The 27,519-nt window shown below is 52.1% G+C and overlaps 2 protein-coding genes across 3 annotated transcripts in view; one reads left to right on the top strand and one right to left on the bottom strand.

The window, feature by feature from the left end:
• Nucleotides 1–220: 220 nt before the first annotated feature.
• Nucleotides 221–12,325, bottom strand: NDUFA8 (NADH:ubiquinone oxidoreductase subunit A8). The gene is made up of 4 exons (XM_049773081.1): nucleotides 12,184–12,325; nucleotides 5,947–6,110; nucleotides 3,104–3,269; nucleotides 221–534 (listed from the first exon to the last, which is right to left on the bottom strand). Exons 1-4 carry the CDS (start codon nucleotides 12,232–12,234, stop codon nucleotides 397–399), a joined length of 519 nt encoding a protein of 172 aa, XP_049629038.1. The 5' UTR covers nucleotides 12,235–12,325; the 3' UTR covers nucleotides 221–396.
• A 155-nt stretch (nucleotides 12,326–12,480) lies between these two features.
• The window catches only part of MORN5 (MORN repeat containing 5), a 28,330-nt gene continuing 13,291 nt past the window's right edge, over nucleotides 12,481–27,519 (top strand). The window contains exons 1-4 of one of the 2 annotated variants that reach the window (XM_049773082.1): nucleotides 12,481–12,602; nucleotides 16,533–16,680; nucleotides 19,191–19,302; nucleotides 19,791–19,922. In XM_049773082.1, the coding sequence (XP_049629039.1) occupies nucleotides 12,556–12,602; nucleotides 16,533–16,680; nucleotides 19,191–19,302; nucleotides 19,791–19,922 (439 nt within the window). In that variant the 5' untranslated portion in view covers nucleotides 12,481–12,555. The remainder of the gene's footprint in view (nucleotides 12,603–16,532; nucleotides 16,681–19,190; nucleotides 19,303–19,790; nucleotides 19,923–27,519) is intronic. The other variant, XR_007495851.1, reaches the window with a different exon arrangement.

The raw sequence follows: 27,519 nt of genomic DNA, 5'->3' as shown, positions 1-27,519 counted from the left end.
CCTCATCTGCTGCGCCTGGTCTCTGACTCCCTGGTCTGAGACCCTGATTGGGAAGAAAGACCGTGGGGACTTCAGACGTGCCCGGGGCTGCCCGCCCTTTCTGCTTCCTCTCCCCTGCACCCTGTGGGTGCCTCTTGAGCCAGAGAGAGGGAGGAGAGGCAGCGAGGGAAGTCATCTTTAGAGGCCAAAAGGTGATATGAAACATAATAAAAGACAACTGTTTCCTTTCAAATTTTTTAATGGCCAGGAAACAGTACAGACCAACTGCCAAGTCACATAAATTAACTTTTCTGTTAACGTTTGTGATCCCGGAAAGAACGCTCTATCAGAGGACGCGGATGCGCCGGTGACCCGGGCGCGTGACCGAGTGCGGCTAAGTGTGGGCTGCGGGCTGTCTCACATGTTCCAGAAGTACAGGCGGCTGCCGTGCTTGGCAGGCTTCAGGGTGCCTTCGATCTCGGGGTTGGGTGCCGGCCTGGGTCTCGAGTGATAGGGATTCTCGGGCAAAGGCCGGTCTGTCTTCACTTTGGTGACCTGCGAGAAGCAAAGAGAAAGAGAACTGTGTGTTTGAGGAGAGGGTGGGGTGATCTGGGGACAAGTACATAGCAGCTGCCACCCCCTCAACAGCTCTCCAAGGAAGTCCCATTTCGATCCGTTTCATCCTGGAGCAAAGAGCGCAGACAAAGAGTGCAGAGAGTATCCCTGTACCCCAGACGGGGACATAAGAGATACGCACCGTCTCCCACATCCACCGATGGAGCTGTTGAGAGCAGAGCCTAGCTGGGCCCAATGTGGTGACACGTACTGAGTGGACAGACCGTCCCCCCTCAAGGCCTGGGGCTCACAGGAGAGAACTGAGGGCGAGAAGTGCCCAGTGAAGCCTGGAGGGAGACGCCCTGCAGCACTGGTTCTCAGCCATAGGCTGCGTTCTTCTCATGAAGATGGGTGCGTGGGCAGAGCCTGTGCTCAGAGATCCTGTGCCACCCCAGGAAATAGAGGCCAGGTGATGAAGGGACTGGAGGACACAGGTGTTCGCATTTGAGCCCGGTGGCTGTGAAATCGGGGTGTCACCTAAGTACAGCCGAGGCTGGACAGTGTGCACAAAGTGAGAGTAGCGTGGACCAGGCCAGGGGCAAAGCATTTATGCCCAAGTGTCTCCCCAAAGGGCCCCCAAAGTCGATCAGAGACTGTAAAGATGAGCCCCAGATGTGGTTAGACCAAGGCAACACTGTTAAGCCACGAACCCTCAGCCCTCCCACCCTAAGGGGTAGGAGTGAAGGAATCCCAAGATCTCAGGAGCTCTGGGGTCAGTCCTAGCACAGACCAGCCCTCAGGGCCTGAGGTGTTATGAGCTACCAAGACCAGACGCTGGGACTGGTGGGCGTGTGGCGTCTGGAACCAAGTTCGAGTCTCATGGATGCAGATCATACAGTCCAGCAATTGGTCTACCTCGAGCTCGGCCCTCCAGGCCTCTTTTAGAGATTGCAACGCCTTTCCACTACCTATGGCAGCAATCTCAGCTCTGGCTCTGCACAAAGGGAAGCGAGATCAACTGGACTCTGTGGGCCAGGCGCCCTGCAGGCAGACACGGGCACTGGCTCCAGCTGAAATCCACCCAAAACTGGGGATTCACCCTGCTACTCCACTTCGACAGATGTGGCCAGTGTCTAGGGCTCTTCAGCATTAGTGGAATCAACTCTCTGCTCTCACACCCTGAGTTTCTGGAGCTGGTCCGGAGCTCAGGGGTAGATCACAGTAGATATGGGTCTGAGTCCCACAACCACCCAGCCCAGAGTTCCCTCCTCCACATCGCACGCCCTGTACCATTCCCAAGGAATGGGAGGTGGCAAAACTCAAGAACAGGCTACTTCATAACGGGTCTTTTGCACCAGGATGTGGAGGGGAAGCGTCATCTTGTAAGCAAGTGCCCTGAATGTTCTATTTTTTATTTATTTATTAATCAAATTATTTCCGCTTGGGAGCTACACCCAATGATGCTCAGGGCTTACTTTACTCCTGGCTCTGTCCCCAGGGATTATACCTGGCAGGCTCAGGAGACACCATACAGGGTGCCAAGGGATTGAACCCAGGTCAGTTGTGTGCAAGGCAAACACTCTCCCAGCTAGGCCAAGAATGCTCCAACCTCATTCCTGAAGCTTTTAAAAAGAAAGTGATCTCTGATTTCTTTTCTTTTCTTTTCTCTTCCTTCCCTCCTTCCTTCTTCCCTCCCTTCCTCCCTCCCTCCCTCCCTCCTTCCTTCCTTTCTTTCCTACTCTCCTCCTTCCTGGGTTTTGGGTCACACCGGTGACACTCAGGGGTTACTCCTGGCTATGGGCTCAGAAATTGGTCCTGGCTTGGGGGACCATATGGGATGCCGGGAGAATCAAACTGCAGCCCGTCCAAGATTAGCTTGTACAAGGCAAATGCCCTACACCACTTGTGCCACCGCTCCAGCCCAATCACGTCTATAGCAAAGATGAGATTCTAGGCTAGGTCCATTGACTTGGAGGTTTTAGCTCCAACTCAAGAGCTCAAAAGCCTGCAGTATGGAGAGTTGGAGCAGTCCAGTCCAGTCCAGAGCCACCTGGCAACAAGCACAGCTGGCTCGGAGCCCCAGCATTGTTGGGAGTGACAGCCCCACTACCAACAAAAAATCAATCTATCAATCAATCCACCCATCAAAAGATCCTTGTTAAGGAATTCTAGTATGAAGACATGGGAGGACCACAGCAGGAAGAACCAAAAAGTACAGGGGTGATTACAGTGAGGGGGGTAATGGGCTCGCTTTCCATTCTACATGGGACCCCAGTGATGCTCAGGGATGGAACAGCGGTGGGTGTGCTTCTGAGATGGCCGCAACTTTCCCACCCAGTTACTCCTCACTGGATTTCCCAGCAGCCTTCAAGCTCCCCGGTGGCCTGGCGCTGCTGCGTCTTCACACCTTCTCCACTTACCTGTGTCTTGGACCCCTTCTGCTCTCCAAAACCAGTATCCCTCCCATGCCGGCTACACCTGGGGGCTGCCTCACCACGACCTCCCCAGCAGTGGGTACCACCACCACTGGTGTATGCCCACCTGGTTCCCCGTTGCTCCCCAAGCTTACCTTGGACAGCTCGCCCAAGTCGGGTCGGATCCAGCCCAGCTTGTCCAGCACACACTCATCGAACTTGGCCTGCTGCTTGCGACAGTGCCGGAACAGCTGCAGGTTCGAGTAGTCGATGCAGGTCCAGTACTCCGTGAAGGGCTCCGCACAATGGAGCTTAATCTGCCTGGAGAGGAGAGCATGAGGTAGCACCCTGGGAGAAGCGCCGAGAGGGAGAGGGTGGTGTGGTGTGGTGTGTGCAGGGTGGCCAGTGGAACAGATCCCCAAACCGAAGGCTGCAGGAAAGGTCCATGCAGAAGCTTAGCTCACTTGGAGGACAATCTTGGAGGTGCCTCATCCCAAGAACTATCGATGTCCGAGGAAAAAAATCTTTATACAGCAAAATTAAATAAGGGGAGGCTAAACAGTTGGGCCTGGGACACATACATTTCACTCCGAGAACAGGAAGCCCTCACTGGGGCCTGTTGCTTCTTTCCCCTAAACCCAATGCTAGACATACTGGTGTGACCACTTCCGAAGAGAAGGGGCAGGGGCAGAGCTGGGTTCACGAATAGTTGTTGGGGCAGTCCGTGCTCACTTCAGCAGCACACACACTAAAATCGGAAGAGACAGACAGTCCACAGCTAGGGAAGAGGAGATGAACCGCAACAGGTAAATGCCCAGCTGAGGTGGACAAGCCCTGAGGTCAGGCCTATAGAGGCGCTCACACACCTCGAACCCGAGAGGGTTCCTAGTCAGGGAGAAAAGCGGACCTTTCGTTGCTCCCGCAAAGAAGCAAGATCACTACAGCGCCTCAAGGAACTTCTAGGAATAGCGAAAGAAAAAGGTGCTGGTGTGAGGCCTTGATCCTGAGCCCCAGAAAAGTGCTGGGCCGGCCGTGCCAGTGGCTGCTGGGCAAAGGTTGCATTTAAAGCAGGATAAGCATCATCTTCCTGAGAACTGTCAATATCCTAGGACACCTCATGTGCAAGATACACAGGACAGGACGCTGACAGAGGGTGGCACAGGGACCCTGGTGTGCTGCTCTCCGGCCCACTAGCCTGTGTACCCACTTCCCTCTGCAACCCCTGTATAAGGAGGGAGCACAGGGATGATTTCTACCTCCTTGACAAGGTAGGCGCATGTACCCAAACTGGACCCCTATCATCGCTACTCGAGACGCCCCCACCTAGGAGATGAGCTGCTGTGTCCAGGGCTCCACAGGGGCCACCGAGTCGGGACCCTGAACACTCCTGGCACCTTCAGGTCTCCACTGTGGGCGTTAGCCTGGGACCCCCACCAGGTACACAATTTCCTACTGACCTTTGCCAGCAGAATGACCTCACCACTTGCATGGAAGTTCTCCCACATCCCTCAGGCACCCCGGGAACTGGGAAAGTTGCATTTCTACTGACAGGTACCGCCACCTCCAGGCTGAGAGGACGTGGGCCTGGCCAGAGCGATCTCAGAAGAGGATTTCAGATCAATGTACAAGCACCCAATGTTACTGGCAACACTGTCAACACACTGCGAAGCCAGAACAGAATCGCCTTTTGTTCCTAGACAGGAGAAGGATGTGCGGTGCTTGTGAGGCATCAAGAGAGACCAAGGAGAGGAGAGTGCAGAGCCAGGACTAAGCCCTAAGTACAGCCAGGTGTGGTCCAAAACCAAATGCGTGTGCATGCGAGTGCGTGTACAGAGACAGCGGCAGCTAGCAAGAAAGCAGCTGTTATGCAAAGGCATATGATGTTTTCCTCTGACGCCATCACAGTGGACATCTGGGGATTTTGCAGAGTCGGCACTTCCTTCCTATTTTCCGGCATCTCCTTGGGGGGTGGCCCCTCTCTGCTGACTGCACTGTGGAATGGGTGATTCTAAGTGGACTCCCACATGAGGCCCGGTCCAGCCCAGCACTGTTCTCCCAGTGTGGGTGACTCGCAGCCACCCTGGCCTGCAGGAGGAGCCCTGATCCTGAGCACAAGCACCTGGGTTTTTCACAGGAATGGTCACCTGCAGGCCCAGAGCAATAGCATAAGTAGGGCGCTTGCGGAGCACGAGGCGGCATGAACTGGGATCTCTGGCATCCCATTTGGTCCTGATCCCACCAGGCATGATTCCTCAGTGCAGAGCCAGAAATCATCGTGGAGCATCACCAGGTGTGGGCCCCCCAAAAGAAAAAGAACGGCCACCTGCAGTGGATACTGTGGCTTCTGTTCAGCAAAGAAAAAAGTCTCCCTGAAGACAGTTTTGACCAAGAAAAGACCGCACGGAGCAGAGCCAAACGCAAGCCGCAATCAAAGGATGGAACCCTTTAAACTGCCTTACATCCAGCCTACCTGATGCCCACCCTCACTGCAGACTGTGCCAGTACACAGCCCATTCGTTCTGAACTTTATTCCTGTCCCTTTACTAACAGGGAGTTCTGACTCACAGGGCTGTTAAAATATTTTCCTACAACAACTTGTTCAAATTTCGGACAATTTGAACGGGATCCCTCACAGCCCATCAAGCACAGCCAACTGTCTACTTCCCAGTGCAGCTGAGAACACAGCTTCTTTCCATCGCGCTGTGTGCTCCAGAATGAGTACAAACCATCAAGGTGTGGCCAGCCTGGGTTGAACTGCTTTTGGGGGGGGAGACTCTTTCCCTAAGCCCTGGCGGACAGGTCTTATGCTCCAAGCAGGGAAACTGAGGCTCATAGGAGCAAAAGAGCTTGTGAACTGAAAAGTGCGAAAAGCAGCAAGATCAAAACAATGAGGACCAAAACCATGACCGCTGACCCAGTAATGACGAGGGTCAACCTGCTTCCCAAGTCTCCCCTCCAAGCTCTGCCCTGAAAACCGTCCCGAAGAGCCTGAGTGTACCTGAAGAAGTCCAGCGCACACTTGTTGACAAGCTTGCCCTCCTCCAGGCACCGGCGAGGGTCCTTCTCCTCCCAGCGGCAGAGCATGAACTCCTTGTTGGGCTTGTCACACTGGGCACCATAGTGGTGGGCAGCGGCCTTGAGCACCGCAGAGCTGACTTTCACCTGCGGAAACAGAGTAGAGATTGGTGACCTGGCGCCCTCTGCCAGCCCTAAACTTGTGGCCCAGGACACTTGCTTGAGAAACACAACACAGCTGAGTTCACAGCTCACTGCTGGGGTGCATATGCCAAGGGGCCGCACTACAGGTTTTGGTGCTCTGTGGACACATCTGGGGATTTTGGGGGTTTTGTTGTTGTTTTTTGTTTTTTGTTTTTTTGGTTTTTGGGCCACACCCAGCAGTGCGCAGGGGTTACTCCTGGCTGTCTGCTCAGAAATAGCTCCTGGCAGGCACGGGGGACCATATGGGACACCGGGATTTGAACCAACCACCTTTGGTCCTGGATCGGCTGCTTGCAAGGCAAACGCCACTGTGCTATCTCTCCGGGCCCTGTTTATTTTTTGAACCACACTTGGTTGATGCTCAGTGCTTACTCCTGGCTCTGTGCTCAAGGATCACTCATGGAGGTGCTTGGGAAACTACAGGGGGTGTGTGTGCGCCAGGGACTGAACCCAGGTTGGCCACGTGAAAGGACGCTACGTGCAAAGACCTGCTGTCTTACTGTTCCAGCCCCAGCCACGTGTGTTTTGTGTTCTGTGGTCTGGAGGGCTACCCTCTTCCAAACCCTCCTGATTATTCTTCCAGAGACTGCTACCTCTACTCCCCACAATAATTCATACATCTTGTTACATCTTCAACTAGGCAGAAAGGGTACTTTCCCAATTCTGGTTCTCTTCTGGGTTTTCATATGTCTAGAATTTTTGTGTCAGAGGCGACTCTGTGGCCACCAGAATGTGACACCTGAGAGGGGAGGACTTGGGTTTGTGTTTCCAGAAGAGATCCAAAGTTGCAAGGGCACGAATTCTCCCCAAGTCAGGTAACACTGCCTCTGGGTCACCAAGCACCTGCAGCTGGAGAGCAGAGGCCTGAACCCGCAAGGCAGCTGTGGGCAAACCCCCTGCCCAGAGCAAGGACATCTGCATTCCGTTCTTCTTTCCAGGTCCTGAAGTGACTGGCACATTTCTCTTCTACTACTCTTTAAATAAAATGTGTCTATTCAATCTTCAAACTAGTTGTACGCTGCATCCTCTTTTATCTTTTTTTTATTGGGGGGTGGGTATTGGGCCATATCCAGGGATGCTCAGGGGTTACTCCTGGCTCTGCACTCAGGAAACATTCCTCACGATGTTCAGGGGACCATATGGGATGGCAGGAATTGAGCCTGTGTTGGCCATGTGCAAGGCTCCCACCTACTATCCCACTACTATCATCACTCTAACCCCAAACACATCGTATCCTCTTTGGAACTATCCTGCTGAACTCTTGACAGCTAAGACTAAAAACGTTCACTGACAAAGCTGCATGCCATCCTGTTCCTTCCACTTCTCCTTCCTTCTTTCCTCTTATAGTTCACACCCAAACCCCAGGATGATGTTAAAACACAGGCTGACGTAGTAGCTGCCTCCCTGCCGCTCGTGAAACTCTAGAGCCCATCTCGGCTGAGAAGTGCTGCGTGCAGGGGATGCAGTCTGAAGAAGCACCATGAGAGTCTCCTTCAGTCCTAGCAGCCCCTATAGCTAGTCACCTCCACACGTCCTGAATGAATCTCTGCTTGCTTCTCCTCCAGGTGAGGAAGGGTGAGTGGGATCCGGTCTAGGCTCTCCTGTTCCAACTCTCGCACCAGCTCCTTCCCCTTGCTCCTGAGAGCAGATTCCCCTCCCCCCAGCCCACCTTCAAAGCTGCCACCCCCAAAAAAACTGCCCTGTCAATGCCCTTTGTCGCCCCACCATTTGCTCCCACTTAGGCCTGACTAGAGTGACCCCTAATCAGCTAGGCTTTGACACGCCATTCTCTGTGCCTCATCTCCCAGCCCTAAATCCCAATATGCCTTTTGGAGCAAGCTACTATCTCCCTTCACCACCAACCACAGGCCTCAACCTTCCATCTATGCTCCTAAATTCCTTCCGGTCAACCTAATCATTCCACTCCCCCTTGCTCTCCAACGGTCCATAGATAAAGGACTAACATCCAAAATCTGTAAATCACACATACACACGGAAACACATCAGTAACCCAACAACAAAGAACAAAGATGGGAAAAGAAGTGAATAGACACTTCACTTCCACAAGGAAGACATACAGATGGCCAAAAAGCAGCAGAAAGAGCATTCATTATCAGGGCCAGAGAGATAGTACAGTGGGTAAAGCACTTGCCTTGCACACCACCAACCCAGGTTCAACCCCAGGCATCCCATATGGTCCCCCTGACCGCCAGGAGTGATTCCCGAGTGCAGAGTCAGGAGTAACCCCTGAACATGGCCAGGTGTGGCCCAAGCCCCCTACCCAAATAAAAACTAAAGAGCATTCATTATTGCTTCATATTTGAAAACACATATCAAAATGACAAGGAGGCATCACCTCACACCAGTGAGAATAAATAAATAAATAAATAAATAAATAAAAACCAGTGGGGCTGGAGAGATAGCACAGTGGTAGGCATTTGCCTTGCACGCAACCAACCCAGAATGGATGGTGGTTCGAATCCCGGCATCCCATATAGTCCCCCGTGCCTGCCAGGAGCCATTTCTGAGCGCTGAGCCCTGAGCGCCCACCGGGTGTGACCCGAAAACCAAAAAAATAAAAAAATAAAAAAAATAAACCAGTGTTGGTATGGGGTATGGTGGGAAAGGAACCAGCCTCTGCAGTCAATGCAAGCCCCTATGGCAAACAACACGGAGATGCTCAAAGGAAGGAGAGTCCCATGATCCAGCAATCCCACCTCGAGGCTCCTCTCATCTATTAGAACAAACCGAACCAAACCTAAGTCACCAAACCCTCTAAGCAGCGAACCTTAATGGCGTTCAAAGCATTCTGGGTCCAAATAACTTTTCCCAGATTCTCATCCAACACACTCTGGAGATGCAGGGACACATCCAAGTTCTTCCAGAACAATACACTCTCGCAGCTCGGCACCCATTCGGGGGCCTGCAATTTCCCCAGCTCGGGTCCCAGAAGACTCAGGAGCCTCCCCCTCTCCCGCTCTCCACAGGTCCTCCAATGCCACTTAGTATCACATTATCCCAAGCAACACCCTCTCTGTCCCCCGTGTGGCCTCCAAATGATACAGCTGGAATCACTTCATTTTACTACAAAATAGCGGTGCCTGCAAACGCTAAATACGCCCAATCAAGGAAGGCAACAGAGGCCAGGCATTCAGACGTGACTTCAAGCCCGACTCTTTTCTTAAGCCATCGCCAGTCTCTCTTCCACACTCTATCATCATACTTTGTCTTGCTAGTTATTTCTGTAATTTTCTGTTTCTCAATTCAACTGTGTGAACCCTTGCAAAGAAACTATTTTTCCTCCACAGAAAGAAAAAAAACCTCAGATGTTTGCTGAACCAAACTAAAGTTTGAATAAAAAAAAAAAAAAAAAGCTGGAGAGATAGCATGGAGGTAAGGTGTTTGCCTTGCATGCAGAAGGACGGAGGTTCGAATCCTGGCAGCCCATATGGTCCCCTGAGCCTGCCAGGAGCGATTTCTGAGCGTAGAGGCAGGAGTGACCCCTGAGCATCGCCAGGCATGACCCAAAATCCAAAAAAAAAAAAAAAAAAAAAGAGGGGGCCGGAGAGATAGCACTGTGGTAGGGCATTTGCCTTGCACATAGCAAACCCAGGATGGTCGATGGTTCGATTCCCAGCATCTCATATGGTCCCCCAGCCTGCCAGGAGCGATTTCTGAGTACAGAACCAGGAATAACCCCTGAGCACTGCTGGGAGTGACCCAAACACCAAAACAACAAGAGGCAATATTGCTAAAAAGGGATTTCAGTGTGCACTGAGAAGGGATGGGTATTGGAAAATTGTATAACTGAAACTCAACTTTATAACTGTGTATCTCGATGATTCAGTTAAAAAGTTAATTTAAAAAAAGAGGGAGCAGAACAATAGTACAGAGACTAGGGTGTTTGCCTTGCATGTGGCCGACCCAAGTGAATAACCAGCGTCCCACATGGTCCCATGAGCCTGCCAGGAGTGATTTCTGAGTGCAGAGCCAAGAATAACCCTGAGCACTGCCTGGTGTGTCGTTCCCCCCCCCCCCCCCCCAATAAAGAGCCACAAAACTAACATGGTTTCTCTGCGGGACAATAAATAAAAGATAGACTGTTGGTAGCATAGGCCCCTCACTCCATGTCAACACTAGTTTTAAGTCCCTGATCACAGCTAGAAATGCTTCAGAGGGGGCCGGAGAGATGGCATGGAGGTAGGGCATTTGCCTTGCATACAGAATGACGGTATCCCATAAGATCCCCCAAACCTGCCAGGAGTGCTTTCTGAGTGTAGAGCCAGGAGTAACCCCTGTGCGCTGCCAGGTGTGACCCAAAAAAACAAAACAAACAAAACTATGGCTGCCTTTCTCACAGACATCAAGAAAAAGTCACACAACCCCCCCCCAAATAAAAACAAATAAAAATAAAAAGGGCCGAAGGGATAGCATGGAGGTAAGGCATTTGCCTTTCATACAGGTCATTGGTTTGAATCCTGGCATCCCATATGGTCCCCCGAGCCTGCCAGGAGCAATTTCTGAGCGTAGAGCCAGGAGTAACCCCGGAGCGCTGCTGGGTATGACCCAAAAACCAAAAACAAAACAAAAAAAAACAGTCACACAGGATAACATCATGTGAATTTCTGACTTGTCAATACAGTGAATTTGACGTATTTATTCCTGCTCACTGTTTCCACCATGGTGTCTAATTTTTTTTTTCCTATTCAGCCCTACTCTGCCATCCCTTGACTTCAAATCTTCATCTTGGCCCAGGGAGACAGCTCAGAGTTACTGCATCCGCAGGTCTGATCCCCAGCACGGCATGGTCCCCAAGAAGCCAGGTGGAGGGCTATCCTGAAACAAGACAACCCGAGTAGCCCCTGGTACCGTGGGGAGTGGCCCCCAGATCAAAGCAAACCAAACTCTTTCCACCTAGTCCTGCAAATTCACTTCCAAAAAGCCCACCTGGTCCAGTTACTCGCTTCACAGCACTGGTCTCCCCAAGCACAAAGAGGTCCAATAGAGCCCTCTGATCCTCGATTCTGCCCCCAACACTGTCATTTCCAAACTAGAATTTTAGGGCCAGCGAGAGCTTGCAAGCCAGGCCTGTGCTTTGCAAGGAGGTAGGGGTTCCAGGGGTGGCACATGGTACTCTGTGCAGCACAGCTAAAGGCGACCCCACCCCAGACCCCAAAGTCAAGAGTGACCCAAAAGCAAAAAAGCACAGGACTTAGAACCAGCCACCACACTATATGACCTCGAGAGCCTCTTCTTCGGAGCTGTTTCTTTTCCTACAAGCAGAAGATGCAACGAATAGTGTTGTGGGAGGATTCCAATGAATTCCACATCACGAACATTGTGCATGTGAAGGGGGGAAATACAATCACGTTGGGACACTTCAATGTGGGGGCTTTGGGGCCGGGGAGATAGCACGGAGGAAGAACGTTGGCCTTGCAGGCAGAAGGACGGCGGTTCGAATCCCATAGGGCATCCCAGAGGGTCCCCCCCTTGAGCCTGCCTGCCAGGCGCGATTTCTGAGTGCAGAGCCTGGAGTAACCCCAGAGTGTTGCCAGGTGTGGTTCCCCCCCCCAAAATTGGGGGCTTTTTATCTTTTGAGGGTGGGCAACCTAGTGCTGTTAGGAGTCAGTTACTCCTGGCTCTGCACTCCAGGAGCCACTGCTGAGTTCCAGGGGCCTCTGGGTGCTGGAGACCCCAGACTGAGTCAGGTGCAAGGCCAGCACCCTGCCAGCGGTACTCTGGCTCCCTGCGGCCCTCAACACTCGAGCCTCGGGCACGACCCTCCTCCGCCTGCCGTCGTCCAGGGCCTCTCGGCAGAAGCCAGGCGGTGCGTGCATCCTCCTGCCTCGCGCCCGGGCTGGGGGTCAAGGTCCTCCGCAGCTGGCGCCGACGCTGCAGCCCGGAGCGGGGCCTGGCGGGCCGGCGGGGCCACGGCGAGCTCGCGCGGCAGCAGGCCTGAGGACGGCCCCGGGGCAGGGGTCGCCGCCCCGCTCGCGGCCCTGCGGACGAGCCTCACCTCCTGCACCTTCAGCTCGTCCAGAGTCGGCAGCTCCACGATGCCCGGCATGGTGGCGCAGCCCCGACCCCGCCGCGAGGTGCCCTCGGCCGCGACGCCGCGTCTCCTTGAACTCCCCTTACGGGCGGCCGGGCGGAAGAGCGACGCCGGGGCGCCCTGCGCAGGCGCGGGCCGAGCTGCGCGTGCGTGGTCCTGACTACGCGCGCGCGCGTCGGACTACGCACGCGCGGCTCAGCGGTCTGTCGCGGGGCATGCGCGGAGGTTTCGGGCACTTCCGCCCGGCGCAGGGCAGAGTTTCACTTGGGCCCGCCCCCACGGCCCTTGGTTGCCGTGGTGACGGGGGAAGCCCAACGCAGAGCCCCGCAGAGCAGCATGCAGTACACAGGGAGCCAGTACCTGGGGGAATACGTCCATGGGAGGTAGGTAGCATTGGACCCAGCTGAACAGGCTATGCCTGGAGAAGGAAGACCGAACGTCTGTCCCTTTGCCTCTTGCAAGGACCTCGGGCCTGCCACTCACTCTCCCAAATTTGGCCTCCTTCAACCTGGGTGACTGGCAGACCGAATTAGGGTTTGTTTTGCAAGGATCCAGATCCCCCACCCCACCCCAACCCACCCTGTAAGTCCATGAGAAGGAACCCTAAACTGAGAGGAGCCCAAAGCCTAGGCAAGTGGACTTTCCACTCCTAGCTGAAGCAAAGAAAGAGTTCAAATAAAACCAGATAAAATAAAAGCAAAGTTGGTGCCCTCCAGGAATCAGGAACTAGGGGTTGAGTGAGCTAGGGTTGTTCTATCTGAAAAGGCTCCCCTGACAGCCCAAGTTGGAATCAGAGAAACCCTGGAGAGCCAGGGTTTGAGTCAGAGTATTCCCTAGACAACCGAAGTTGAGCCAGAAAAATGTGATGAATTAAGACATGTATACAATGAAATGATTGGACTGTTACTGCTTGTGATTTCTATATAAACTGCTTGAAGATTTGCTCCGAGTCCTTGCCAAGACACCATAGTTGGATGAGGCTCGAACCTCGGTTCACGGAATAAACTCCCTTTTGCACCTTGCGTTATCAGAGATGGTCTTTGTGTGTGTGTGTGTGTGTGTGTGTGTGTGTGTGTGTGTGTGTGTGTGTGTGTGTGTGTGTGGTTTTTGGGTCACACCCGGCAGTGCTCAGGGGTTATTCCTGGCTCCAGGCTCAGAAATTGCTCCTGGCAGGCACGGGGGACCATATGGGACGCCGTATGGGAAGCCGGGATTCGAACCGATGACCTCCTGCATGAAAGGCAAACGCCTTACCTCCATGCTATCTCTCCGGCCCCCAGAGGTGGTCTTGGACTCTCCGCGCCAACATGGATATCAACTCGAACCCTAACAGTTTGTTTGCTGGATGGGGCAGGGAGACATGCCTGCCTGCTCGACAGTCATTCCTGGCCTTGTTGGAAGACCATCTGTGGTGCCTGAGACTGAACCCAGGCATCCTACCTGGGTGCAAAGCGTGTACCCAGCTCTTCATCTCTAGCCCCAGGGAGAATGGTTGCTTTTTATTTTGTGTGTGTGTGTGTGTGTGTGTGTGTGTGTGTGTGTGGTTTTTGGGTCGTACCTGGCAGTGCTCAGGGGTTATTCCTGGTTCCAGGCTCAGAAATTGCTCCTGGCAGGCACGGGGGACCATATGGGACGCCGTATGGGATGCCGGGATTCAAACCGATGACCTTCTGCATGAAAGGCAAACGCCTTACCTCCATACTATCTCTCTGGCCCCTGCTTTTGATTTTTTACTCTTAAGGAAAATGGATATCCAGAGAAGTGAAGCAAAGTGCTCAAGGTGGTTACCTGTCAAGTCACCTGCCTAGCTGAGATGCCATCATTCCCTATAGATTGTATGTATTTGTTTGTTACCTGCCAGTTTCAGATGTGGAAGTATAAATGTGGCACTTACTGTCTGACAGCTGTATTGCCAATGAATAAACCGAACATTTCAGACAGTGATTTTCCTGAATCCCCCCCAACTCAAAACAACCCTATGGGGTAAATTATCACATCTCCATTTTACAGATAGGAAAAATGAAGCCCAGAGTATTTGCAGAACTTGCCCAAAGTGACCTAGTTAACACTTTGCAAGTGAGAGATTTAAATGTAGGTCTACCTCTATAGCCCATGTGCTTTCCCATACAGGGATGCTCCTGAGTCCATATATTCCATATTCCATTGGGAGAGCCTCTGAGAGCTTTGTGGAGGAGATAATGCTAGGTAGAGAATCCAAGTGAAGAATGTTTCCAGGAAGGACAAGCAGATGTACAATAATTTAAAGGGCTATATAGATGAGACCTGGTGGGGTGGGGGGAAGGGGAAGGAGGGAGAGAGGGGGAAGAGAGAGAGAAAGAGAGAGAGAGAGAGAGAGAGAGAGAGAGAGAGAGAGAGAGAGAGAGAGAGAGAGAGAGAGAGAAGAGGTTAAGGCACTTACCTTGCATGAGGCTAACTTCAGTGAATTCCTGACACCGCATAGAGTACTCTAAGTTCTACCAGGGATCACTCCAGGAATAGCCCCTGAGCACTGCAGGATGTGCCCCCACCCTTCTTGCCCATTAAAGGCTTCTGGAAAGGGCAGGCAATTCTGTTTGACTGGGAGAAGACTAGGGATGGAAACAGAAAAGGTGGTTGGTTCTTGGGCATAAAGAGATGTGAGGGGAACAGACACTGGATACTATTAGGAGGGCCAAACTTGAAGATAATTTCTACAAATTAATAAGAGAATGAATTAGGAGCCAGGAGTGTGGTTTAGTGGCAGAACACCACATGACTTTTGTCATGACCTGGGTTTGATCCCTACCACTGGGTGTAGCTCACCCCCCCAAAAAATGATTAGCTGCAGACTGTGCATAGAGTAACAGATGTAATTTCAAACAAAAGGGTAAAAAAAGATGTCTGGGCCTGAGAGATAGAGCCTCTGACCACAGTTTAAATACCACCACCAACACATAGGGTTCCCTGAGTACCACCAGGGGTCACTCCTAGGCATAGATCCAGGAATAGCCCCAAAAGCTACACTAGGTATAGCTCAAACCCTCTCACCACCCCAAAAATCAAGTTGAGAGAGGTGTTGAAGTTTGGCCAAGGCCACAGAGAGGTGGGGCCTGGCCTAGATACAGGTGGGTATGACTCAGAAATCATCCAAAACATTCAGCAGAATAAATAAAATAAATAAATAAAACACTCAGCAAACATTGACCAAATCTATATAAATGCCTAGGTAGAAAGACATTGACCCAATCTAGTGGGTAAGGAATGAGGCATATTTCTTTTAAATTATTGTTTTGGTTTAGGGGCCACCCCCAGTGGTGGTCATGGCTCTGCTCAGGGATCATTTCTAGCAGTGCTTGTTGAGCTGCTTCTTCATGAATGATGTGGCTGAGATGAACTGAGATAATGTCTAACAATTTTTAGAATAAAGGGGTTGACTTATAACCAGTGCTTAAGAAATATGCTCTCAAGTTGGAGAGCCTTGCATGTGGCCAAACCCAGTTTTATCTTTGGTACCATATGGTCCTCTGAGCATTATAGGGTAAAGAGCAGGAGGCTCCCAAGCACCACCATGTGCAGCCTTTTGAGCCACAAGGTGACTAGGGAATCCCTAGTTCGTGTTAGGGAATCCCTAACACTATAGGGCCCAAGCAGCATAGCCAACTTGGACCCTTGCACTGAATTTTTGGGGTTGCAGAGGAGGGTTTTGGTTTGTGAAGGAGAGGTAATGCACCCAATGGTGCTCAGGATTTACTCCTGGCTCTAACTCCAGTTCAGCTTCATGAAAAGCAAGCTGTACTGTCTCTCCAAGCTCCTCAAGCCCTCACATTGAACCTCCCACCCACTTAGCCAAGAATTGCGAACAGGAGCCCCCAGGTCTCTTGAGAGACCCCCCCCCAAATTCATAAGTAAAACAAAATAAATTTTACACTTCCAATTAGCCCACATGTGTTAGGTGCAGAGTGGCTGTTGTGGGGGACAGAGAGGACAAAGACCAGATAGACGCCTGATAGACAAGGCCATTACTTCTGCCCAGTGGAGGCCACTATAGAGTTTTGGGAAGAACCCCTTGACTCTGGACCTGAAAAGAGGTGGAGTAGGGGGCAGTGTAAGTGCCAGGACAGCTGCTGGCTGAGAGGAAGGACTAAGTTCTAGCCCTTCCCTTCATACTCCTGCTGTCTTTGGAGGGAAGTGAACCAAATGCTGGCTTGGTGTGGAACAATGCTGGGAAGCAAAACTGAGTCCTTCCCCAGCTACACCATTCCTTCCCCAGCACCTGCTCCCTCAGATCCTCCAATTACCACATGGGACTCAGCGATGCCCCCTCTTGCTTACAGGATGGAGGGCAAGGCCGAATACATCCTCCCCACTGAAACGAGATACATTGGGGACATGAAGGATGGCATGTTCCACGGTGAAGGGACGCTGTACTTCCCCAATGGGAGTCGATTCGATGCCACCTGGGAGAACGGACTGGCCATCAAGGTGAACAGCTAGGCAGTGCCTGCAGAGGGGACACTCCTGCCCTCCCTGGTTGGTGGCCTCCCCCTGTCCATGCCCCATCTCTCTTTCTCAAAATCTCTCCAGGCTTGGGATTTCTCTGCCTCCACATCCAGAAGAGCCCTAGTATGTCCCCGATTAACCTCAGTTTATTTTTGTGCACTAACTGTGTGGCTGTGGGTTCAACCGTGTTCCTTTCTGGCATTTGTGGTCCTTGTCTCTGAACCGGGACCAGTGGATTAGTTTCCCATTGTGGCTGTAAACTAAGAACATGATCCACTCAGTGCCTTAAAACATGAGAAGCAGGGACCGGAGAGATAGCACAGCCAATTCAGAAAGGACAGTGATTCGAATGCGGTATCCCATATGGTCCCTCAAGCCTGCCAGGAGCGATTTCTGAGCGCAGAGCCAGGAGTGACACCTGAGCATCGCCGGTGTGACCCCAAAACCAAAAAACAACAAAACATCAGAAGCTAGAGCCAGAGTGATGGATAGCACAGCAGGTAGGTCACTTGCTTTGTATGAGTCTGACCTAGGCTCAATCCCTGGCATTCCAAATGGTCCCTCAGTCGTCTCTAGGAATAATTTCTGAGTGCAGAGCCGGGAGTAACCCCTGAGCATTGCTGCGTGAGGCCCAAAATAAAAACAAATAAAATCAGAAGTTTCTGCAAGTCAGAAGTCTAAAATAGACTCACTCTCTGCCTGCATTCCAGGGCTCCAGAAAGATCCAGGTTCCTTTCTGGCTGCTAGAAGTTGCCTGTATTCCTTGGCCTATGGCTATGCATCATCCTGGTCTTCTCATCAACTCATGGGCTCTCCTTCTGCTTTTATTATCATCTTCTCTTTCTCTGACTCACCCCTCTCTCTTAGAAAGATTTGGATTGCATTGGTCCCCCTGTTAACTTCATCCCCCATTCTTCCTGTGTAACCTTACCTGATGGTAAGACATGCCTATTTCTGGGAGGGATCTTTGGTAGGTAACAAAAAGATTGCCTCAGCGGCAGGAAGGGAATTGAGGATTGAGAGAGATTCAGCGAGAGAGAAGGAATAGGAGAGCTGACAGGATGGAGGGAGAAGAAACATGTTGAATGCATGGGTAATAATGGAGCTTGCTTGAAGGTTATGATAGAAGCCACACGTGGTGGCTAGGGCCTGAATAAAGCTAAAGTCTCCTGAAACAATCTCCTGATTGCTGTGAGTCTTTTTCTCGAGGCTACCCTGAACCCTCAGGTGCTCAGGTTGGAGGGAGTTGGAGATGCGTGGCCTGGGCCGGCAGAGAAAGGCCTCACCCTCCATCCATCTCACCGTCATCCACTTCCATCCAGTACTCCATAATTAATCTGTTTTACTACACCCCCCTGGAGAATCTAGGATCATTTTCCCCCCTCCAGACCCTTAAGTTCCTCACATCTGCAAATCTCTTCCATCATAGTAGGCGGTATACTTAACAGGGTCCAGGTTCCAGGAATTCAATGGGATTCCTTAGAAAGACTGGGGGTAGGGCACAATCCAGCCACCTACAGTAGCACTAGGCACCTCCCTTGCAGTTATTTAGAAGTGAGCCGTTTACGTTGGGGCCATACCCAGCACCTGGCCAGCAGGAGCTGCTGAGAACACGCTAGCTGCTACTGCCATCCCTATTAAACAGCCAATCTGATCACAATCCCTCACTTTCTTGGCTTTGTGTGGGCTGTGAGTACAGCTCAAGGATCAGTATGTAAAAATAGGGATGCTCTTTTTCTCTGGGGAGTGATCAGTAACTCAGGAAGAACGTGCAGGCGCAGCCAGCTCCTGACCTGAGGAAGGTGAAGAGCTGCTCCTTGTTTTAGAGAGCTTGGAGAAGGAAAAGAAGCTCCAGGAAAAGGATGTGACTTGCCCAAGGTCGCATAAGGAAGGAGTATGTGGAATTTCCACCCATGTTTCCGGGTGCCCAGGCCAGTGTGAAGGCTGCTTCCTGAGACTTCCTTCGTCACCAAGGCAGCATAGGCAGGCTGTGTTTGGACAAAAGCCCTCGACCTTTTTAGCTTTGATAATAATCAAAGTCATAAAAACTTTATTTTTGTTGTTGTTGGGGGAGAGGCACATCTGGTGGTGTTCGGGGCTTACTCCTGGCTCTGCACTCAGGGATGACACCTAGCACAGCTCTGGAAACCATATGGGATGCTGGGGGTTGAGGCAAGTGCCTTCCCTGATGTGCCATCTTGCTGGCCTCCAATTTGCCATTATTTCTCAAGTGCTTAGAAACAGGTGCTGAATAACTCTCCATCATAGTTCTAATCTTCCAGAGGGCAGGCCAGTCAGGCCATCTGCCTAAGGCCCCCCAGTGCCAGCCACAGAGCTCAGCCCTCAGCGTCCCGTCCTCCTCAGAGCTGTGTTATTGGGTGAGAGGTCACTTCCTCTCCCTCAGAGAGAACCACCCTTCCCCTAGATGTCTGGCCTTGGCAAAGGGACATTCTTGGCGACCTAGACAAACTTGCCTATGGCCTGTGTCGCAGGGCACCTACACCTTCGAGGATGGCCTGCAGTATGAGGACAAGTTCTGGCATTACTGTGACGGCTACGATCGGAGATTTTACACCGAGATCTGCAACGGTCTGAAGCCAGCAGGTACCAGGCTCTGCCTGTCTCATTACCCCCACAATCACTGGGTGGTTAATAGATAGGAGGGAAGGGCTATGACCATGGCACCAACTCAGGGTTTCAGCAGGGACTGCAGAAGGCAAAGGAGCCACTTTCTGGAGCCAGAATGACTACATCTTAAATCTCAGCTCCACTACCCTGGTTCAGAACCAGGCACTGCAGGGCCTTGACCTCTCTGTGCCTCAGTTTCTCCCCAACACAATGGCAACAGCCCCTCTATATGGAGAGTTAGTTGGGTTTGAGCTTTGGTGGGAAGTTATTACTTTTCTTTTTGGGCCACACTCTGTGGTGCTTACAGCTTAATCTTGACTCTGCACTCAATAATTACTCCTGGTAGTCACGGGGAATTTATATGGGATACTGGGGGTTGAACCTGGGTAGGCTACTTGCCTTCCCCACTGTACTCTCTCTCTGGGCCCATTGGCACTCTTAATAATCCTGACTATCCTTTCAAGGTATCTGTCAACTCACCAACATGGACCCACCCAGAAAGGTGCCTCTAGGCCATTACGACTGTGGAGATGGTTTCTATGACCCCAAAACGAGAATCGTCAGAGATTACCAGAATCGCTTTCTGAGAAATGCAGGTATGAGTCCTCCGAGTTCTGTGGCACATGTTTTCTCTTTTCTCATCCTCACACATGTGTCTCTATGCACATGTATGTATATTGGGGACATGTATTTTAGGAGAAAGCAGATATATGGCTAAAAAGATAAACATGAATTACCTGAGGGGCCGGAGAGATAATATTACTGTAGAGCATTTGCCTTGCACACAGCAGACCCTGGATGGATGGTGATTCGAATCCCGGCATCCCATATGGTCCCCCTAGCCTGCCAGGGCCAATTTCTGAGCGCAGATCTGGGAGTAACCCCTGAGCACAGCTGGGTGAGACCCAACAAAACAAACAAAACAAAACAAAACAAAACATGAATTACCTGAATGTTTTGCTCTTTGGAATTCCCCTTATGGAAAAACCTATACCTGGCAGGCAAATTTATAGCAGGGGTGGCGAACAAGTTCGACACAAAGAGCCAAAATTTTAAACTGTGAGAGTCAGAGAGCCACACCACACAGTGACCTGCCAAAACAGACAAACACTCACACAAAAGCATATAATTTTAACAATAATATATTAAATACATATTGCACATTGCCATTTTGAGTGGGGGTCAAAATCCTGTTCACCACCCTTGACTTATAGAATGAGATAAAGGACTTTAAGGTCAGCCTGTGACCACTGAATGTGGGACTGTAGGAGGAAAGTGCTGAGTTCTTCCTGCTCCTTTCCACTAGTTATTTTTGTTTGTGTGTTTTTTGTTTTTTGCCTCACACCTGACTGTGTTTAGGACTTATTCCTGGTTTTGAGCTCGAAGATACTCCTGGCAGGCTCAGGGGAACAGATAGGATTTAGGGATTGAAACCAGGTTAGCTTCATGCAAAACAAGCACTCCACCTCCTCAAGGGCTCCTTTTTGCTCTTTTGTTTTGGGCCGCATTCCACACTTGGTAGCACTGAGGGGTAAATCCTGGCTCTGCACTGATTCCTGGCAGGCTCATTAGACCATAAGGGATGCTGGGGATCAAGCCCGGGTAGCCCACGTGCAAGGCAAATGCCCTGCCCTCTCTGCTATCACTCCAGCCCCACTCAACAACTGCTTAGTGAACACTTGAACACAGAGTAAGGCACTGGGCTTGATACCAGCGATCAGAGGTGGCCAAAGTTACACATGAACCTTCTTTCTGTGGAGTTCTACTTTTACAGTAAGTGATACTGGAAGCTCATGTACTTGTGGAAAGGAAATGTGGCTTTAGACCAGGGCAGGCAGGATGGAAGTGGGGGGGGGGGTCCCAGCATAGTGGGAGGGCTGCTGAAGTGTAAAATAAGAATATAAAATAATCCAAGAGTTGGGTGAAGCCACCCAGGCTCCATGTTTCTGACCCCTCAGGCGGACGGATCTGATGAAGCAGGGTAATAGAGGCAGAGAAATGTACACAGCAGTCAGAAAAGATATTCCTCGTTGTCAGCTTGCTTGCTTCCTCGAGGCTTTTTTCTATGCCATGTGCTGCCTACGCGCCATGTGTTTTATTCCCTCTCCTGCCCCATGCTTCCATTCTCTAGCCCCAAAGCCAGACTCTTGATTATCCAGAATAAAGGTGGTCCAGGTGTGTTTTTTACATACCAAAAGGAGAGATTAGGGAAACAGGAAGTTGGGGAAAGGGTCCCACTGAGGGAGTACAGAGAAGCGGCATCTCATTGAGAACCGAATCCCAGCAAAGGAGCAACAGGAGCCAAGGAGATGGTTCGGAGAGAGATTAGTCAGCAGCCCTCCCCTTATTGCTCAGCGTCCTCACATCCTCTGTCCTCCGATCACATACGTGCTTTTCTGTAGGCCACATTGCAGCTGTCGCTTGCTCCTGTCCCAGAGTGGAGAAATAAAGAAGGAAGCTCATTCCTTCCTGCCCCTCAGAGGACAGGGCTTTGAGAGCCACAGAAACCTCTTGCAGGTCCCAATTTCCAAAGCCTGACTCATGCACACACAGGAGGGTTTTGACTGAACACCCACCATACGGCAGAGATTGGCCACCCCCAAAAGAAAAATGCACCCTTAGAACCCCAAGTACAAGCCCCACTGAATGATGCAAATCTACACCCACAAGGGTCTTCTGTATGGTCACCCACCAGCCAGCCGACTGCCAGGCTGGCCACAATGAGGCAGTACCACCACGATCCCCTCTTGCTGTGCCCCAGTGTGTGACCTCCCCAGCTCAGAGCCACCCAGGAGGCCCCGGACCGGACTCCCTAGAAGTGGCGGTTCTCCTGCTGTGTTTACTCTGGACTGGCCTTTCTCTGACTGTCACCCACCCAGGGACACGGCATAGGGCCAGCTGTCCTGCAACCTCAGGATGCCAGCAGGAAAGCACTGTTTGTGGGGGCAGATTGGAATGCAGGGGGGGAAAGAGACGGTGGCCCGGAGGCTGGGTCAGTCCCTGGCGGGAGAGGTGAGTCAAGGTTAATGACTAGGTGGCCGGGGACAGACAGTCCCTGTTAGTGGTTTGCAGGACCCTCTGCACTTGATCTGTCCTATAATATCGGGCCCAAAATACCGCTTGGCACCCCTTCTCCTCCATCATAGCCTCTTAAGGATGGAAGAACGCTAGACATTATCCAGCCCGACTCCCTCATTTGACTGATGAAGAGAAAGGGAACCCAGAGAGGGAAAGAGGCTCAGGCCCAGGTCAGCCAGCCAGCCGGCAGCCAGCCTGAGAGCGGGAGTCTTTCTGTACCCCTCATCCTCTCACCTTCCCCTCTGCAGCCTCTTTTCTCATGAGAACCAGAGACACCGCTCTAAGTGCTGTGCCACCTGCCAGAAACCTGCCTTGGCTCCCTTCTCCGTCCTCGGAACTGCCATATTCCCTGCAGGAACAGCCACTGCAGTCTGTGCCACTCTCCTGCCAGCCCACCCCTGAGTCTGTGCTTTCCCCCTTTCATTCCCTCTTGACTGTTTTGTAAGGAGGCCAGAAGCTACGGGTGACTGAGGCAGGATTCTACAGGCAACTATCGACCTTGGCTGTAGTGTCGTCTGGGGCACTCTGGGGCAGGAGTAGGCTGGCTGGTGGGCGACCACACAGACCCTTTTGGGGTAGATTTACTCCCTTCAGCTGGCTTGTGAGACTTGGCATTCTAAGGACGCATGCATTTCTTCTTGGGGGGTGGCCGATCTCTGCTGGGTCAAAACCCTCCTCCAGTGCATGCATGAAAATTTTAAGCTTTGGAAATTGGGACATGCAAGAGGTTTCCGTGGCTCTCGCAGCTTTGTACTCTGGAGGGCAGGAAGGAATGAGTTTCCTTCTTTATTACTGTGGGGGTGTGCATGTACAATGGGATTTTGGGACTTTACTCTCAGTTCTGTGCAAGGTGGACACTGAAACTTAGGGATATAGTCCAGCCTCCCACAGGCAAAGCCTGAACTTAGCTCTTTGACGTTTCTCCTGCCTGCCCACTCCTCTGCCCCTTCTTTTTGGCAGTGCCCACAGTCTAACACAGTGTCAAACAGTTTTGCTCACAACTCTTTGTTTGTTTGTTTGTTTGTTTGGGGGGCCACTCTGGGCAGTGCTCAGGGGTTGCTTTCTTTGTACACAGGAATAGTGAGTTCTGGTATGCTTAAGGGGCCATAGGATCCTGGGGAATGAACTTGGGTCAGCTGCAAGCAAGGCAAACATTACCTACTATCTATTACTCCAGCCCCTCTACCCCCCCTTTTTTTTTTTTGGTTTTTGGGCCGCACTTGGCGATGCTCAGGGGTTACTTCTGGCTATGCACTCAGAAATCGCTCCTGGCTTGGGGGACCATATGGAATGCTGGGGACCGAAGCCAGGTCCATTCTGGGGCGGCCTCACTCTTTTTCTTTCTTTCTTTTTTTAATCAAGCAGCTGAGTCTGGCTTGAGTCCAGTGGTTGGCAGTCATGCTTTCTGGTCTACAAAGGTCACAGAGGTCTGGCTGCAGGGTCACGCAAACTTCTGGGTGCTTGAGCAGAGGAAGGCTCCAGGGTGGCCCATGATTGGCTCTGTTAGGTCTGGCTATGTCTTGGTGTGTGTACGGGGAGGGGTTGTCTTGAAAATGAAATGCTGCTGAATGGAGGAAAGGGACAGTGTGCAGACTATTGGTGATGGCCCCTCCTGTCCCTACCACTCTGTCTAACCGATGTCCGATGTCCATTGCATCTGTTCTGGCTGATGAAGTTCCACAGCCCAAGGTGCCTTCCTTCCACTCCAGCTCTGCCTGTTCCCAACACTTAGCACATAGCACAAGGGCCCCCCAACTCCCGAAGAATGGCGGATGGTTCCCCTCCAAATTCATCTGCCACTCAGGGTCCCAGAGCTGGGACAGGCACAATGGACTGTGGGCACCAGGCTTACTCTCCTCACCTTCCCAAATGCATCCTTTTGGAGAGCCACATAGTCTCAGACAGACCGTACTCCCAGGCTGGGGGGTGATGAAGGAGGTCCCCACCACCCCCCTTGTCAGCTTTGTGCACAAGTGTATTCATTCTCCTCTTCTGTTCCCTCCTTCCTAGACCGATGGTGTTACCTCCTTCCCCAGGCTCCCTAAACACCTTTCCTGGAGCCCAGCAGGAGCCCAGCCATATTCCTAAATGGATGGAAAAGGTTCCCACCTTTTTTTTAGCACCAAGACAAAAACTCAGCAGTACCCAGAGTGAGATGATACCTTATTTGAAAAATGGGGGGCTTAATTCTCTGTGGGCCAATAAGGACCCTCAGGAAGGTATTTGGGATAATTGCCTTTAATAGGGTGGGAAATTGGGAGATTAGCTCTCACCCTTCCCTCCCCCAGCCCCCTTTCATCCCTGGGGAGCCCGGAGAGAGGCAGAAGCTGGGCCCAGGGAGCAGTTTGTATTTCTTCCCGGAGCTGTTACTTGCCTCAAAGCTTCTAGTCGGAGCCATTTGCAAAATAACTGCGCCCCTCGCTAATTCTTCCTCCCTCCCCGCAATTAATGACACCCAGGCAAGTGTCTTCAATGAAAGGCGCGTTATTAATATTCAAAGGAAAAAAGAAACCCTCGTAACCATTTTAATATATACAACTAACAATGAACTAAATTTGCTTTGTGGAAGACAGAGAGGGAGCATCCCAAATTAGTCGACGGAAAAGCGGAGATTCTTTCCCCCCAAAGGTCTCGGAACCATCCAGAAAGAATATCCTGATCATCAGAAACGCCGTCAAGATTCCCGCCAACATTATCCCCTTTGTTGTCTCAAACGTCAAATCAAGCACATCTGGCAAATGTCCTCGAGCTCACAAATCTCAAACAGCACATAATTCTCAACGGTTAAAGAGATAACGCGCTGCTCTTCAAAATAGCACCAACTTTCCTTCAATCAGAAACAATGGCCGGGCTTCTCAAAAATGTCACATCCCGGGGATTATTTGCAGAGAGAGCCCCACGGAGTGGAAACCTGTGGGCTCCGGCAGAATTTTAAATCCGGGCCAAAACCTGCCGAAAGGAACAGAGGTTTCTCCAGACAATTGGGAGAAGGGGAGACCATGAGGTGGGGCTGGAGAGGGAGAGGAAGAGGGATGCACCCCCCACGAAGTGACCTGCCGACTGGGTGGGTGGCAGCCAGATTGAGGCTTCGGAGAATGAGGCTGCAGAAAATAACGAAGCAAGAGCAGGTACCGGATACTCCATGAAGAAGGAGGCTTCCCGGGAGCCCAGCTAGACGAGGAAGGAACCTGAGGCTCTGGGTGGTTGTGCTTTTGTAGAGGAAGAAAACAGGGCAGGAACCTGGGGCTTTTCGGGGCTCATCTGTCCCAGGAGGTTGACCTCCGTCTAAGATCCGCTATCCACAGAGTCATATCTGTGTGCCTACCTGCTAGTACCATCCTCCAGAAAGAACCCAGCCCAGGCCTTGAGAGGGGGCCTGTCCCCAGTCAGAGGTGCAAGGCAGTGCCAACAGCATGGGTTTAAGGTTCAGGCTCAGTGCAAAGCACCGCCTGAGTTTCTTTTTGTCTTCTGTCTGATCCCCTCAGTTGTCTTTATTATTCCCACTTAAGAGATGAGGAAACCCAGGGTCAGAGCAACATGCAATGGGAAGGGCATTTGGCTTGCCCACCACGGCTGAACCGGGTTGGATTCCCAGCATTCTATATGGTCCCCCCACTCCAGCCCAGTGAGTCCTGAGCGCAGGGCCAGGAGCAGTCCTTGAGCGCTGCGGGTGTGGCCCCCAAACAAAACAAAAGCATGAGGAAATGGGGAGGTGAAAGGCTTGACCCTAAGGGACACCGAGAATGCTGCCCTGGACCAACCCAGATCCCGCTGACTCGGCGAGAGGTAATAGTAGAGAAAGTTGGTTCGAAGAGTTAGGAAGAAGCCAGAGTGTGTGGGGAGCGAAGGGGGCCCAGACACGGGGCATCCATTCCTGAGGAGCGAGAGAGAAAGTTTTCAGCTCCTCGAGTCCAAGGTCAGTGCTCTGGAAACCAGCGCCTTCGCCCAGAGGGCGCGGGTCTGAGGGAGCCAGGGCTGGACCCCCATTGCCCATGGCTGCCAGGCCTCCTTCCTGGCCAGCCAGGCTGCAGTCTGCCTCCCCAGCCCCTCCACAATGGCTTCTGGGGAATGGCCCAGCCCCACTCCTCCCTCCTGTGTGTCTGTGCCAGACAAAAGGCAATTTACCCAAATGTTATAATCACCTGGAGGCTGGCACGCGGGTCATCCCTGCTTCTCTGTGGGTATTGTTCGGGGAGCCTTTATGAAGGCTCTGTGGGGGCACGGTGTCACGTTGGTACGTGCCAGAGAAAATGCCCGCACAGCTTCCACCCCGCCGGCTGCCTGGGGCATGGGCTGCCAGCACGGGGTAAGGGAAACGAGGGAGGGGGAACAGGGCCCCCCAGCTGGAAATTGCAAGGGTTGGACCATTCTCAAAGCAGAAGCTCTCTTGGCTCTTGGTGGGTTCTGCTCAGGAAGGGTGGAAGGGGGCTTAGAGTCGGGGTGTCTGGCTCCAGAGGTCATGCTTTGTGCTGGCACATTCTCGAGCAGAGCAGAGCTACGGCCCCAGAGAAACAGGCTGGAGCCCTCCGAACTGTGTCCCAGGGCCAAGCCACCACCCCTCCTCTATCCATGGCCCCATCCAAATCTCAGCTCCCTTTCCATCCTCTACCCCACCCCAAAGGCCCTGGAATTCCCTTGGGCTGCCTGGGTGAGTCCCCCTGGGCCAGCATCCTGGAAGAAGCCAGGCTGGAGCCCACGGGGCTGGTGCTTCCTCGGTCCTTCCAGTCTCTGGCACTCGAGGCCCAGGAGAGGAAGATGTGGCTGCCTGCGGGCAGAACTGGAGGCCCACCTGCCCTCAGATGCCAGCTGGAGGAGCTGGAGCAAGTTGCCTCACACCTTGGCACCTTGGTCCCCTCCCCTGAAAGATTGGGTTTCCTCGAGGGTCAGAATGATAGCACAGTGGCTGGGGCGCTTGCCTTGTGCACTGCTAACTGACTCAGGTTCAGTTCTCAGCACCTCCTAGAGTCCCCCCAACTCTGCCAGGAATGACCCCTGTGTGCAGAGCCAGGAGTAAGGCCTGAGCACTGTGGAGTGTAGCCCAAAACAAAACAAAAATAATTTTGGGGGCCAAAGGTATAGTAGAGTAATAGAGTGTTTATCCGACTTGTGATCAGC

This window comes from Suncus etruscus, chromosome 5 (genome assembly GCF_024139225.1).
Source record: "Suncus etruscus isolate mSunEtr1 chromosome 5, mSunEtr1.pri.cur, whole genome shotgun sequence".
Taxonomy (NCBI): Eukaryota; Metazoa; Chordata; class Mammalia; order Eulipotyphla; family Soricidae; genus Suncus; species Suncus etruscus.
The sequence above is the reverse complement of the archived record's forward strand: the minus strand, read 5'-3'. Positions and strand labels throughout refer to the sequence as shown.

Bases quoted from the DNA above. Each gene is read 5' to 3' on its own strand.
- NDUFA8 (XM_049773081.1), bottom strand. From the start codon at position 12,234: ATGCCGGGCATCGTGGAGCTGCCGACTCTGGACGAGCTGAAGGTGCAG. The intron at 3,270-5,946 runs GTACACTCAGGC...TCTCCTCTCCAG, and splicing joins TGTGCGCTGGACTTCTTCAG to GCAGATTAAGCTCCATTGTG. The intron at 535-3,103 runs GTAAGCTTGGGG...TGCTTCTCGCAG, and splicing joins ACTTGGGCGAGCTGTCCAAG to GTCACCAAAGTGAAGACAGA.